The sequence below is a fragment of the Drosophila sulfurigaster genome, chromosome 2R (genome assembly GCF_023558435.1).
Source record: "Drosophila sulfurigaster albostrigata strain 15112-1811.04 chromosome 2R, ASM2355843v2, whole genome shotgun sequence".
NCBI classification, from domain to species: Eukaryota; Metazoa; Arthropoda; class Insecta; order Diptera; family Drosophilidae; genus Drosophila; species Drosophila sulfurigaster.
This window is the reverse complement of record NC_084882.1, coordinates 22,451,531-22,465,214: the sequence shown is the minus strand read 5'-3', so window position 1 is coordinate 22,465,214 and position 13,684 is coordinate 22,451,531. Positions and strand designations below refer to the sequence as shown.

Here is a 13,684-nt window from a genome sequence, read left to right as displayed (position 1 = left end):
TTTTCATTTTGCAAGACGTTTCATATTTAGACTTATTGTTTAATAATAATAATTGTGTGCCCAACATCTTCAGATAAAAGATGATACCCACCTATCAGCATACTTTAACAGTTTTGTAAACTAATTTATTTCTATTAAGTTTTTAAACTGTTTGATAATATTTTACATACATCTTTCTCCTGTCTTAATTTTTAAACTACCTTAAGCTAATATTTTTATAGTGTGGATAAGAATATCTACAAGTTGAATTATTTTTATTTGAATTTTAATTTTCACACGCTGCAAATAACATTTCACAAATCTGAAACAAAATTTTCTTACAAGCTTAAAATTTGCTCAGTTGCCTTAAACTGATTTAAAAGTTTTTCAGTCGTCGGATGATTTTTCTTCTTCTCCCTTTAGATTGAGTCGTGGATCCTTCAGCAGAGAAGCTTTAACCCACTCATACTTCTTCTGAGAATCCTGATGTGTCAGAGTCAGCCGCTGTTGGACCATACGTTTTCTCAATTCCAAGTCCTTGGCCTGTTGTACCAGTCGATTGTAGTCAAAGTTGTCGAATTGATTCTCGAACTTGTTGAGGAAACGATTCAAGGACTTTGCCTCGCTGGTCAGCTGAAAAATCAATATGATGTGTGTAGAATAAATCAAAATAGGGGTAAGTTCAATTGAAATATATTACGTCTTCATATTGTCGCTGCAGATTGTTGAGTAGAACAACAAAGCGAGTTTTCAAATCGTTTAGACAGGCATTATATGCCCCCATGGATTGTTCTTGAGTCAACTGCTCCTGGTCCTTGTAAGGTATCAAATATGGAGCCAAAAAATCTGCTGGTTTACTAGCCATTTCTTTCTTATGCTGCTGTTCCTGCTCATACTGTAAAATATAGATAAATATATTTAGAATCTTTGTGTTAAATAAGCTGAAAAGAAAAAGTACCAATTGCATTCTAATTTCCCTGGCGGCTCCATTCCGAAGTGGATCGAAAAGACTGAACTTGAGCTTGGGCTCTTGTTTTTCCCACCGTCGCAGATCAAAGATATTGTTCACATCGTCTTGAACCTTTTCAAACTGCTTGCGTATTTGATCCTCTGCCTGCAGTTGCTCCAGCAAAATCTTGTATAACTCGAGATTAGTGCGAACTGGATCCAACGGATTCGCCTGTAAGAACTTACATTAATAACCAAATACTTTACTGCTGTTGGGACTATCGCACCCTGTATATTTTTGTTAGCTTCTCATCATAAATCAATTCCTTGCCATAATCCGGTTTGGGCGGCTTTGTAAACTCCACTGTGGTGGCAGTCAAGGCGCCAAAAGTGTAATGGAACTTGAGTATAATTTTGTTCTGCTGAAACAGGAATGTACGACTAGCAAAATCGTTGGTGCCAATATCATTTTCCTCGTTCTTGTGAAACCTCTCAAATACTTTCTACAAGTAGAGAGATAGACAGAAGGAAATAAGAAACTCTAAACAATGACAATATGCAATTTTATATACGTACTTTAAGCACTCCACCATTGGGCTTAAACTGGAACTCTTTATACCAGCAATTGTCAGAGCGGTCCTTATAGTGCAATATAATTAAACCTGGATTCAGATCCACCGTTTCCAAAGAGTCGAGTCTAGAGTTGGCGCAGAAATACAATTTTCTAGGCTGCGAAACGTCCGAATAATATTCCATACCTAGAAGAGAATATTATTTATTTTAAATTTGAAATGTACAGTATTCAAAATTAATTTAAAATATAAAATATAACTAATATTCAAAAATAAGCATACAAAAAAAAGAATCTTATATAGTAAATATAATAATAAAATATTATTAACAAACATTAAACTTTGACATATTAAATTGATAACTTACATTCTAAGCTGTCATCGCGTCCTTTTTCAAACTGTTCTTGAAACAAATCCGTTTCATAGTTATATTTAAGATGCTTCATGTGATCAAAGCGATTCTTGTAATATTCGTAGCGCATCTTGGGCTCATTGCATTGGTCATCGTCGAACACCGTCAACTGCATTACTTTGCCATCACGTTGGGAATATGGTGAGAATCTTTCGTGAATAGCTCCTTTATACTGAACCTTCTTCTCGGAGCGTGGAAAGCGCTGTTCATAATCTGCTAAGCCAATATGCAGCCTGTTGACCCAATTGCAAATTGCATCCAGATGTTTCTCATCATTCACATCATGCTCCCCATCGGCAATATTCTCATCCGATTCCATGTTATAGATACGCATCTCTGGCGGCTCTCCGGGCAGCATGTGCTCCCAATCGTTGAGATCTCGCAGATCCCATCGCAGCTCGCCGACTCGTTGATAGTTCTGCTTGTTCACATAGTAGTTATACTGATTCCAGATGCTGTCTACTAGGATGTATTGCTTGCAGTTGGTTTCACAGATAAATCCCGTCGAAGGTTCAATGAAAATGCCCTTGGGTGGAGCCTCCACAACATCGCCGTTCACATCGGTGTATGTTATCTTTGGCTTTATGCTCCACGGTGCATTGTTAATAATCACAACCCAAGCGTGGGAACGCCGATAGTGATAACGATCGACAGCCATCAGCTCCATTTCCTTTTTATAGGGATTAGGAATTTCAGTTTGTTTTATCAGATTGCTAAGAAATTAAAGAAAACGTACCGCCATTTGCTTACGCAACTGCTCCTGCTCATGTCGGTTCTGAGCTTCAGCTCGCTGCCTGTGGACTTCTGCCATTTCCTCCTCAAGATGACTCTCCAAGTCCGGCAGCGGCCGCAACTTGTACTTGGCACTCTTCTCCTCGTTCTCTTGCTTCTCCTCAACGGCTTCGACCTCTTCGATGGGATACGGATACGGCACATTGTTCTGCTCGTTGCGTACCGTATGTCCACGTGCAACTCCAGACACAACCATTGCCGGATGACCAGCTCCAATTAGCATGCTCACCAGCAAAGTGGCCATTTCATAGGAGTTTCCACGACGTTTGCGCAGCAGAGTATCCGGAGATATCAAACGAGTGGGCTGCAAAATAAGTGTATTGAATTTAAATAATATAAAATTAACATGCAATCTATTTCAAATAGAGTATTTTTGGTGCAGAGCATTGTCTAGCTGAGCGTATTTCTAATACAAAAATAATATAAAATACTCCCTTCCTTAATGAAACTTATTTAAAAGTATTGTTTTGCTCTATAAATGTCAATTGATCGCCTCCGTCTATTGACAGGGCCAGGGTTGGAGGAAGCATAGAGAAAAGGAAGCACTGCTTAAACTGCTTGCAGTTGTGGAAGCAAGCAGTTTTTTGGTGTGGATGATGCAGCGAGCTGCCCTTCCATATCTTGAATAATAATAATATAAAATTTTATTATATGATAAAAATTGATCTTTCAGAATTCACTTAAAAAAAGATATTTCAATGAAGGCAATTAATATTATTTTATATTATTGCTCCACAATCAATAAAGTTAACTTTACTTTTTATCTGATCTCTTTACATATATAATTAATATGTATGATTAAGTAAAGTAAAGGGAAATTCCACAAAATTATTTAGAGTCCAGCGTATAGCCATGGTTAGATAATTTGATTATAATTTCTACTTTGAGTATGGCATTTTAGTAGTAGTTTAGTAAAGTTAAAGTAAGGGTATACTATATAATTAAATGTTGAAAAGTCGCAAACTGCGAAATATTAGAAGAAATACACTTAAGGAAAGGGAAAGAGACGTTTCTTTCCAGGAATTGTCGCCCGAGTTGTTGCGCAGCATGCGATTGAAAGGACACCTATTACAACTACCTAAGGAAGTATGAACCTTGGCAAAAGGTTGTCAGAAATTGCGGGCACAGCAGGAAGTGAGAAAAGGAACTTATTTCGTTTGGTACGCAGTCAAATACAGTGCGATTTCTATAAGAAACTCATTGTAATTACGAATTGAACAAAATTTAAGATTTGCTCTAGATTTATACCATAGTCGATGTATATATAGTTTGGGTATATGCTATATGCATAGTTTAAAACGCTAGGTAATACTGTGTATGCAACATGTAGATGATTTCTACAAATTAGTTGGCACTAGCGGATGTCCTGCGGTGTGCGTTTTATAGACGACGCGTCGTGTCAGTTTGTTACAGACTCAAGCTGCGACAAGGTTGTAAATCGCACCCATCCTTAATCCGTCCTATGTTTTCTTATCTCCGACCTGACTGACTATTTACCTGCGCAGCTGCATCGCATGTCTCTTAGCCCTGCTGTCCTTGTCTCTGTCTACCCGTGTCCCATTCATCACAATTCCCTTATAACACGGGCCAACAAACGACACTATCCAGCGATTTGCCAGAAAAATATCACAGAACACCCTCAAAGACACACACCATCACATGCATAAAGCGTAACAAAATAGCCAACAGCATCACTTGCGTGTCCTTCCATTATTGGAGGGTCTTGCCAGGTACCTATGAGGACATTCATTGACGTCTCTTTGTACTTCTTGGGCTTGCCAAGTGGACGGCATGCTCGTATATAGTGCTATATGTCATATAGTCTATGACATGCGATTTTCGGTGTCAACTGCGTCTAATAAAAATGTCCCGTGTCCTTGTGGCTATTTTTTTATTTTGTAGCATATCATTGATCTATGAAATGGTCTTTGACTTCAGTAGATCAACGATCAATTCTTGTCATAAATTAAATAATATATTTGTAAAAGGTTTTTAATACCATTTCTCAAATAACACAAGTCAGAAAGCTACAGTCGAATATGCTCGACTGTGAGATACCCGGTAACCATTTGGATAAATGCAAAACTGCGCGGCATTATTCCTAAAATATACCGAAATAATATGTCAAAAATACTAAAATTATACCGAATGGTATATTTGGTATATCGATGTAGTACCACATTCAAAATATACCATAAAGTGCAAAATATACCAGATTGTCAGCCAAAGCAACTAAGAACTCCAGGAAGTAGGCGTTTTTGCTCATACAAAAGTGTGTATCTGATCGCAACGATTTTTGTCAATTTGCGGGGCCGGAAGTGAGCGTGGCAAAAATTTGATTTGCATGCAAACATAATAAGTGCTATCGAAAAAATTATATCTCTATCGGCTGTTGACGCTGATCAAGAATATATATACTTTATAGGATCGGGGATGTCTCCTTATGACTTTTACATACATTTCCTGCCGGCACAAAGTAATAATACACTTCAGCCCTATGGGTAGCGGGTATAATAAGTTCAACAGATGAATTCTTTTAACTGATATATGTTTTTAAATGCATAATAATGCTTTAACCAAGTGAAGCTTAGCATCAATAGTCTATATCATTTACCTTTTACAACTTAAAATTTGACATAGACCTTCTTTAATTTAAGATCTACAACCAAAAATATTTTTTTAATGTAGACAGTTGATTTTATAATGACTTCCGTCCCAATTATTTTATCACTTGTGCATTTTGTAAATATATAAATGTAAAATGTATAAAAAATATCCACATTCAACATTTATTCCCAAAAGTTTTTTATTTCTTACTTGTTATTATAAAAAAATAAATAAAATCATTATATTATCTTAGCATGCCACTGTTAATAACCTTCTAAAATATGAGGTAAACTATATTTATGCATGTTTGCATATTTTTTAACTTCACCTCGGCTATTGACATCTTAGAGTGTCAAATCCCTTTGAATTTTGGTGTTAAATAATTATTTGTTAAGAGAAAAGAAAGGACAAGATATGATAATTTTTATTGAGTGTGATAATCTTCGAAAATATTTTGATTATATTTTTGTAAAGTGAATATTTTACTAAATATGAAATACGATTCCCTTAAATTACGTTTTTGAAAGGGTATTCAACTTGTTTTCATTACTTTAGTATGGTCATCTTTCAATATCAGGATATTAAATCAATTAATAGAAGAACTTGATGTCCAACTTGATATTTTCGCTGGCTAGGCAATATATGTTTCACATGATTGGAGTATTGAGGTTTTATAGCATTCTGTGCAAACCTTGTGAACGCGCCCCGTTGTGTGGCGTCGTTTCGGAAAGTTTATTGAAATGCAAAATCCCCGTGAAGCCATAAGAATCACAATGAGGCGTTCGTGGCAGTACAAAGTCATCACAACGGAGCAGCGGTGTCAAGGTGGGGGGAAGAGGCAGGAAGGGAAGAAGGGCAAGAGCGAGAGAGGTGAGGGGTGCATGTGAGACACCGCGGCATTCGAGGTCAAAACCATTCCCTGGCAGCCAAGTCGTCGACAGCGTCTAATTGAATCCGCAGCACGGAGTGAAACCTCTCTCCCTCTCTCCGTCTCTTTCACACACATTGTCTCTCTCTGTTTCTGTCTCGCTTGTGACTGGGCTGTTTATTGTTTACCCGCTGATGTCGCGTCGGGCACCGTTGACGGTGGCGCGAAATAAGAAACGCTTCAAGGTTATTCGAACGTGTTAAATTAGGATCAAGCCGAGTATTCGCATTGGCAACAATACTGAATGGTGGAAGGAACATGACAAAAACAAAGGAAAGCAACACACAACAACAAAAAGCAAAAGCATCGTGGAACAGGCGCCTTTGCCTCTCACTGCTTGGTTACTTAACCAGGAGGGGGACACGGCTCAAATTACACAAATGGCAATGTCCATCTGAGCAACACGACAACACAAAATGCAAAAATTGTGCACCAAAAGCAGCAGAAAAACAGCACAAAAAATAACACACAGTAAGAAAACAACATTGGCATAAAGGGTGGCAAATACTCGGCGGCAACAAAGACTGACGCGACAAAAATTTCAGTGGCCGCGTTTGGCAGTCGCTGAACAACCGAGGAGATAGATACCGAGTGACATAAGGAGGCGACGACTGCCGTCAAATGGTGCTTGCTGCTGCCCCTTAAGACAAGCACACAACCACATTGACATCCGCATCCACATTCATATACGAGTACCCACACAGCCGTATGCTAGTAACCCGAGGCGAAGGACTCACGTGGGAGGCACATCGCTTATCGGGGCGCATAATGAGCCGCTGCCATCTTTGTGAAGAGCGCATAGAAACAAAGCGGTGAAATTCAGCGCGAATCCTCGAGCACTTGCGCTTGGGAGTGTTGCTGTTGCTGTTGCGACCCGCGTCTTCCTCTTCCTCATCCTCTTCCTTGGCTCCCCCCATCTCTAGTTCTTAAATGAGCACACACTCGCATACGATGAAAATCAGCGACTTAACCCCTTTATGATAATGGTCTGCACGGAAGTGTTATTGTCCTCGGGACAAAAGGATGCACGGCATAAACACTAGCCATCACAGCAACGAGTAATACGCGTTGAACCGCCGTCGTAATCACAGGCAATGATGATACATAGTCACCAACAACGGACATAAACCCAAATCCACACCCCAGACTCCAAGACCCCAAAAACCCCTTCGACGACCTTTCGTGCGCGTCTCTTTCTTAATAATGACATATATATTTAGTGGGTATGTGGATAAATCCGCCAGCATGGGCCCTCTTATTATATGCGCATCGTTTTCGCCAGGCCCATCAAAAGTGTCGCCAAAGATAAAGACGTTGGTAGTTTTCTTTACTCCCAGCAAATATTTCAGACTGCAGATTATTGCAAAGTCAACTCTGCTGGAAAGCAAAGCTATATCATTTAAAGAAAAAAATCTAAATCTAGAAACCAAATTGTGTGAGTTAAAGTCCATATTTTTATTTAATGCCATAAAATATTTGTTAATTTAATATATTATTATTCCTATACGGTGAATTAAAAACTACATACATACATACATATGTAAGAAATTTTAAAGAGACAAATCAAGTAAGAAAACTGCAGTCGAGTGTGCTCGACTGTGAGATTCCCGCTACCCATTTTGAATAAGAACAACATTTTGTGGTAATAATTTTAAAATATACCAAAATGATATACTATAAAAATAATAAAATTATTTCGAATGGTATATTCGGTATATTGATATGGTACTGCATTCAAGATATACTATTAAGTGATAAATACACCAGATTGTCAGCCAAAGTAACTAATACCCCTAGTAATACCGTATTTCTTCTATAGCTTCCACAATTATTATCGGATCCCAACCAAATTTTCAGAAATCACTATAGCTATTTATCATATCTATTGAAATTCGCGACTCTAGCTTTAAAATTGCGCTTGTTATTCAAGTTTTGTCAATTTATGGGGCCAAAGTGGACGTGGCAAAAATTTGAAACAAACATGATCTGCGTGCAAACATAACAAATGCTGTCGGATAAAAATTATAGCTCTATTTCTTATAATCTATAAGATCCAGTGTTTCATACGGACAGGTGGACATGGCTAGATCGTCTCGGCTGCTAACGATTATCAAGAATATATATACTTTATAAGGTCGGAGATGCCTTCTTCTACCTTTTACATACATTTTTTGCCGGGACAAAGTCTTAATACTCTTCTTCCCTATGGGTACCGAGTATAAAAACATGCTATGGGCAATTTAAACTGATTAAATTATTGAACAGTAAAATTATTTCGAATGCATTTTTCTTATTGTGCTTTAAATATCTTTGTTTAGGTTTTGTTTTTGCTATGTCGCGATAATCTTTAAGACTATTATTTATTGTAGGGTATGTGCTGGCATGGACTTTGGGTATGCTCAGCTAAGAAAAAAACTACATAGGTTATTGGCGAACTAAAATAAAGAAATGTGAGTTTTCCAGAGTTTTTAGAATAATACCCAAGCACAGCGACTGCCGTGTAGAGTATATTGTTGTTGGTTAAAGAGTATCTTTAGGTTGTATTGCGCCATCAAGCAATCAAACATATTTGTCACGTTACGCCGCGTTAGTCGACTCCATCATGCGCGATTATATTACGCTACTAATGTGAAGCACACTAATTCCCTCTGAGAAGGAGAAGGCAAGAGCAAAATGCCAGAGACACAACGTGAAACCGGATGGGATGGGGTTGAGCTAGCCCAGAGTGAAATATCCCTTAAAATAAGGACACACGTATGGCTCATATTGATGGCACTCGCGCATTTGAACATTGCCATTTCTCCTGCCACCGACATCGTCGTCGTCATCGTCATCGCCATCACCATCGCCATCGCATCACCTTCAGTTTCCGCGTTCACATTCGCGTCACAGGACAGCGTCGGTCCTTTAAGGGACAAGGGGGTTGAAAAGGAGACGTGCACCGAATGTGCCTCATTCGCGATGGCACGGAAATGTCGCGACGTAAAGGGATCTCACATATGATGTTTTGACCCATGCAAGGGAAGTAGTAACTGTTGGGGGTGCCGTCGATGCCGTCGATGCTGCTGATGATGCTGCCTTGGCTGCCACTGATGGCGGTGGTGGTTGTGGTGATGGTGTTGCCTTAGGGGAGTGGGGGTAGTTAGGGGCTGGGGTGGTTATTCCTGCTTTAAAAATTGTCACGAATGCTGCGAGATGAGTAAGCTAATCAAGCAAGAAACAACCGCTGCTAATCCATAACTGGAAACTTTATAAGCACGGCGTTATTATTAATAGTAATATTACTTGTATGCTAAAAGTAAGGCTTGATAGACCCTATTTACATTCCTTCTTAAAAATCAAACGAGCAATTTATAATAATATAGTATATATTGCAAATTTTTTTAATTGCATTTCAAGCTAATTAAATATAAAACAAACTTAATAGACAATTTTACTTTTTTTAAAAGTCAAGGGTCTAACTATCTAATTACCTGCACTAACAAAAATAACAATATTTTCTTTAACAATTTATCTCATTTGTTCTGTATCCTCAATCTTGGCGTGTTGTGCTAACTAAACGATAAAATATATCCCATATTTCTTATTTTAAAATTTTGTGGACTTTTCCCATCTTATATATATATCATATATTATAAGCCATTTCTTATTTTGAACTGTGAAGATGTGTCTTTTCTAAACTTAGGTGTCGCTAAATCAATCAATAAGTTAAGAATCAATATATAGTATTAACTATTTTAGACTTTCAAGTACATTATTAGGATATTTCGCAAGTCCGCCTAGAATTTGAAGCGATGCGTCGGGGGGCGAGTGTAAATGATGAGAACGCTGATGCGGTCGCAAAGTCGTCGAGTGTTTATTCAAAGCAAGGAAGGAACACATAAGCAGGCGAGGGTGTGAGGATTGGCTACACGGTGAACGGAGTCGGCGACTAGTTTACTTTGAGTCCGAGTGATGTGTTTTATCCGCGCCGAATGGACATGCTCGCATGGCAAAACAGGAGCCAAGTGCCAGAGGCACAACTCAAACACGAACCAGAAACAGCAACAGCAACAGAAATAGAGAAACAGGAGCAGCAACCAGAACCAGAACTAGAACTAAAGCTTATGGGCAGTGAATCGTCCTTAGCTCGTTGCTCCTTCCAACCAATGGCTAAGTTTTTTATCTGGCTGGTGAGGCTAACGGAGTCGCCGCTGCCAGTTTGCCGGCGAGTCTGCGAATCGGCGAGTCAGCGAGAGGTCTTTCTTTGTGCCAATATGACGCAGGGCAGACCAAGCGATAGCCAAAAGGGGGAGAAAGGGGAAAAGGGCTTTTGACGCAAAATTGCGGCACTCTCGACTTGGCTTGGCTTGGCTTGGACCAACTGCGATGGTCTGCGATGGCGAGGAGAAGAGCCGTCTGGTCTGGGGCTAGGTTACTCTGAACCACCGCGTCTGCCACTTGCTCTGATCTCAAGTGGGCTGCTCTCTATTGTTCGTTTGGCTTGTATGAGGTGCGCTGCCTTCATTGCATATGCACATAGATGTACATTCACATTCACATTCACATCTACATTCACATCTGCATGCGAATGTGTGTGTGTTTAAGTGTGTGTGGCAGCCGTATCCGCAACGTATTCTACGGTCCGTCAGTCAGTGTCAGTTCTACATACGCTGAAAGTCGCGATGCCTATGCGAGATGATGGCGTGATGCTGCAAAGGACGAAGGACCAGAAGTGGTATGGGGCACTTTCGAGGATGTGTGATGCTTGGCTGCGGCTGTGGCTGCTGCGACGTCAACGTCGCTATTGCTTTGCCGCAGGGTGGCGACTGCGGATTTTAGCTGAATTGGCGCGGGGTTGTGCTCTGATTGATGCCAGGGAACGACGGCTGCTTGCTCCTTCTGCTGCCTTGAATCTCTGCCTTGTCTTACCCGCCTGCTGCTCTCCGTCTGCGTGTCTGTCCTTTCGTCTGTCCCTGTTTGTCGCAGACGACGACGACGCTGCTTTTCGCTGGCTGTGGCAACTCTCGTAACTCTGGCAATGGCAATGCTGACCGCGCGACATGTTGCCCCTTCCCTTTCCCCTTCCCCTTCCCCATCCGAGCCTTCTTCTTCTTCCGTTGCTGCTGCTTTCTATTTCGATGAAAATTCGCGATTGTGTGCGTTCAACCGGAATCGACAGCGAGTTTGCCCCTTTCGCTGCAAAGGACACATCGGTTGTCCTCAGCAATTTCGTATTGCGTTTCACTTCAGAGTGACCCTTCCACATGCTCCTGCTCCAATGACATTAGACACACAGAGAGGGGAGACTGAGAAATTGATGTGTGTTTTTCTATTGTTAATTTTATTGATTTGCCAGATAAATACACATTCATAATTAATTATTGATTAGTGTCGTTTTCAAATGTTACAACCCCATCTTTGCACCTTCCCCATATCCTTGTAACCTATCTAGCACATACACTCTCTAGTTCTTTGGCTTCTCCTTCGCCTCCTTCTCTGAGGCGCTCTTAATGCGCGCCAAATCGCGTTTTTGTGCTTTACATCGCTGCCGCAATATTTCCTTGTATTTCATTGTCGACAAGTGCAAAGGACTGCAAAGGACACGACACTCGAGGCCCCCTTCTGGCATCCTCTTCCTCTCTCTTCCGCTCTGCAGTGTTTTGCCGTATCGCCAACTTTGCTCTACCTGCAGTGCAGTGCAGTATCGATAATGAAACAACAACAGCAACAATTACAATAAGAGCAACAACGCCAAGAATAGACCCAAGAAAAAAACCCTTTCAAAATCTATGCATTTCTCCCTCTCTTTCTCTCTCTCTGTGCTAGGCCAATACAAAGGCAAATTTTTACTTGTCTGGCTGTAGCACACTCATCTCAGCGAGCGAGTCTCTTCAGTCGCATCGACTTGTCGGCAATTTCCAGCTAAGGCAACAATCCCAATGATGCAGCGTCATCGCGTTTCGCAAATCCCAATCCAAGTCCTTCTATACATTGTTTCTCCCTTCTCTATGTGTTCGTCGCCCTCGGAAATCGGGTGTGAAAACGAATGAATATCGCAAAACATCATCGAGACATCGAAGCTGACGCGGTTTCGGATTTTGGTTTGCTTTTGGTTTCTTCGACGAATTTAAAAAGAAATATGAGAGAAAAGCAAGCATTCTATTCAACGACGATTAAATACACTGTATGGTATATATGTATATAGGAAATACAGTAAAATATTTATTGTCTAAGTTCATGACAATAGTACACGATTAAAATATTAAAATATATTGTTTGATATTTTAGTTATTTAGTTTATAGGATTCAAGACATACATATATTCGATTTTAATATGTTTTGGGAAGAGTATACAAGTAAATCCACATGAGAAGTCAAATACATTTTAATCTTTTGAAACTTATGTTCGTTCCACTTTCGAACTATTGATCCAATGATAATAATACTATAATGTGGTTATTTACATAACCAGTTCAGGTCAGTTCTTTTATAGTAGAAAACTGACTAGAAATGGTAACGAATTTTAATAAAAAAGCTTAAAGAGTGAAATATTAGAGTATTTAGAATTAGAAAGATTACAAATTTACATCCCAATATAACATATTTGCTCATGAATATTATCCATTTTTCAGGCAACTCTCATAACTCACGAATATCACGAAATTCTTACATTTTTTCCATAACTTGAAAGATTAATGTAATGATATTAACCACCTATGTATACTCTATATTCTAAGGGGTCTAAAATTAGTTTGGTTCAGGGTATATCTTAGTTGAGCTCACTTGACTAGAAAGTATTAAGTTGTTTTTTTATACCCGCTACCCATAGGGTAGAAGGGTATTATAACTTTGTGCCGGCAGGAAATTTATGTAACAGGTAGAAGGAGGTATCCCCGACCCTATAAAGTATATATATTCTTGATCAGCGTCAACAGCCGAGACGATCTAGCCATGTCCGTCTGTGTGTCTGTGTGTGACTGTCCGTTTGTCCGTATGAAACACTGGATCTCAGAGACTATAAGAGATATAGCTATAATTTTTTTCGACAGCTTTTTTTAAGTTTGCACGCAGATAAAGTTTATTTTAAAATTTTGCCACGCCCACTTCCGCCCCGATAAATAAAAAAAAAATCGAATAACAAGCATAATTTTAAAGCTAGAGCTGCGAGTTTTAGTGTATACAATAATAACAATAGTGCGACCAGATAAAAATTGTGGAAGTTATTAAAGAAATACTTTTGTATGGTCAAAAATGCCTACTTAGTAGGGGTCTTAGTTGTTTTGGCCGACAATGTGGTATATTTTCAATGTGGTACTATATCGATATACCAAATACACGGTATATTTATATATTCGGTATATATTTCGGTATATTTTTAGTATTTTTGTATTATTTTCGGTATATTTTGAAAATAATATTTTGCTTTTATTCAAAATGGGTAGCGGGTATCTCACAGTCGAGCAC

The 13,684-nt window shown here is 39.3% G+C and overlaps 1 protein-coding gene across 1 annotated transcript in view; it reads right to left on the bottom strand.

The window, feature by feature from the left end:
- Positions 1–242: 242 nt before the first annotated feature.
- LOC133839587 (coiled-coil domain-containing protein lobo) overlaps positions 243–13,684 on the bottom strand; it is a 33,613-nt gene continuing 20,171 nt past the window's right edge. Inside the window, exons 3-9 of the mRNA XM_062271203.1 lie at positions 2,648–3,007; positions 1,867–2,581; positions 1,504–1,685; positions 1,215–1,430; positions 938–1,159; positions 680–874; positions 243–612 (exon numbers count right to left, since the gene is read on the bottom strand). Of these exons, the coding sequence (XP_062127187.1) occupies positions 367–612; positions 680–874; positions 938–1,159; positions 1,215–1,430; positions 1,504–1,685; positions 1,867–2,581; positions 2,648–3,007 (2,136 nt within the window). The 3' untranslated portion in view covers positions 243–366. The remainder of the gene's footprint in view (positions 613–679; positions 875–937; positions 1,160–1,214; positions 1,431–1,503; positions 1,686–1,866; positions 2,582–2,647; positions 3,008–13,684) is intronic.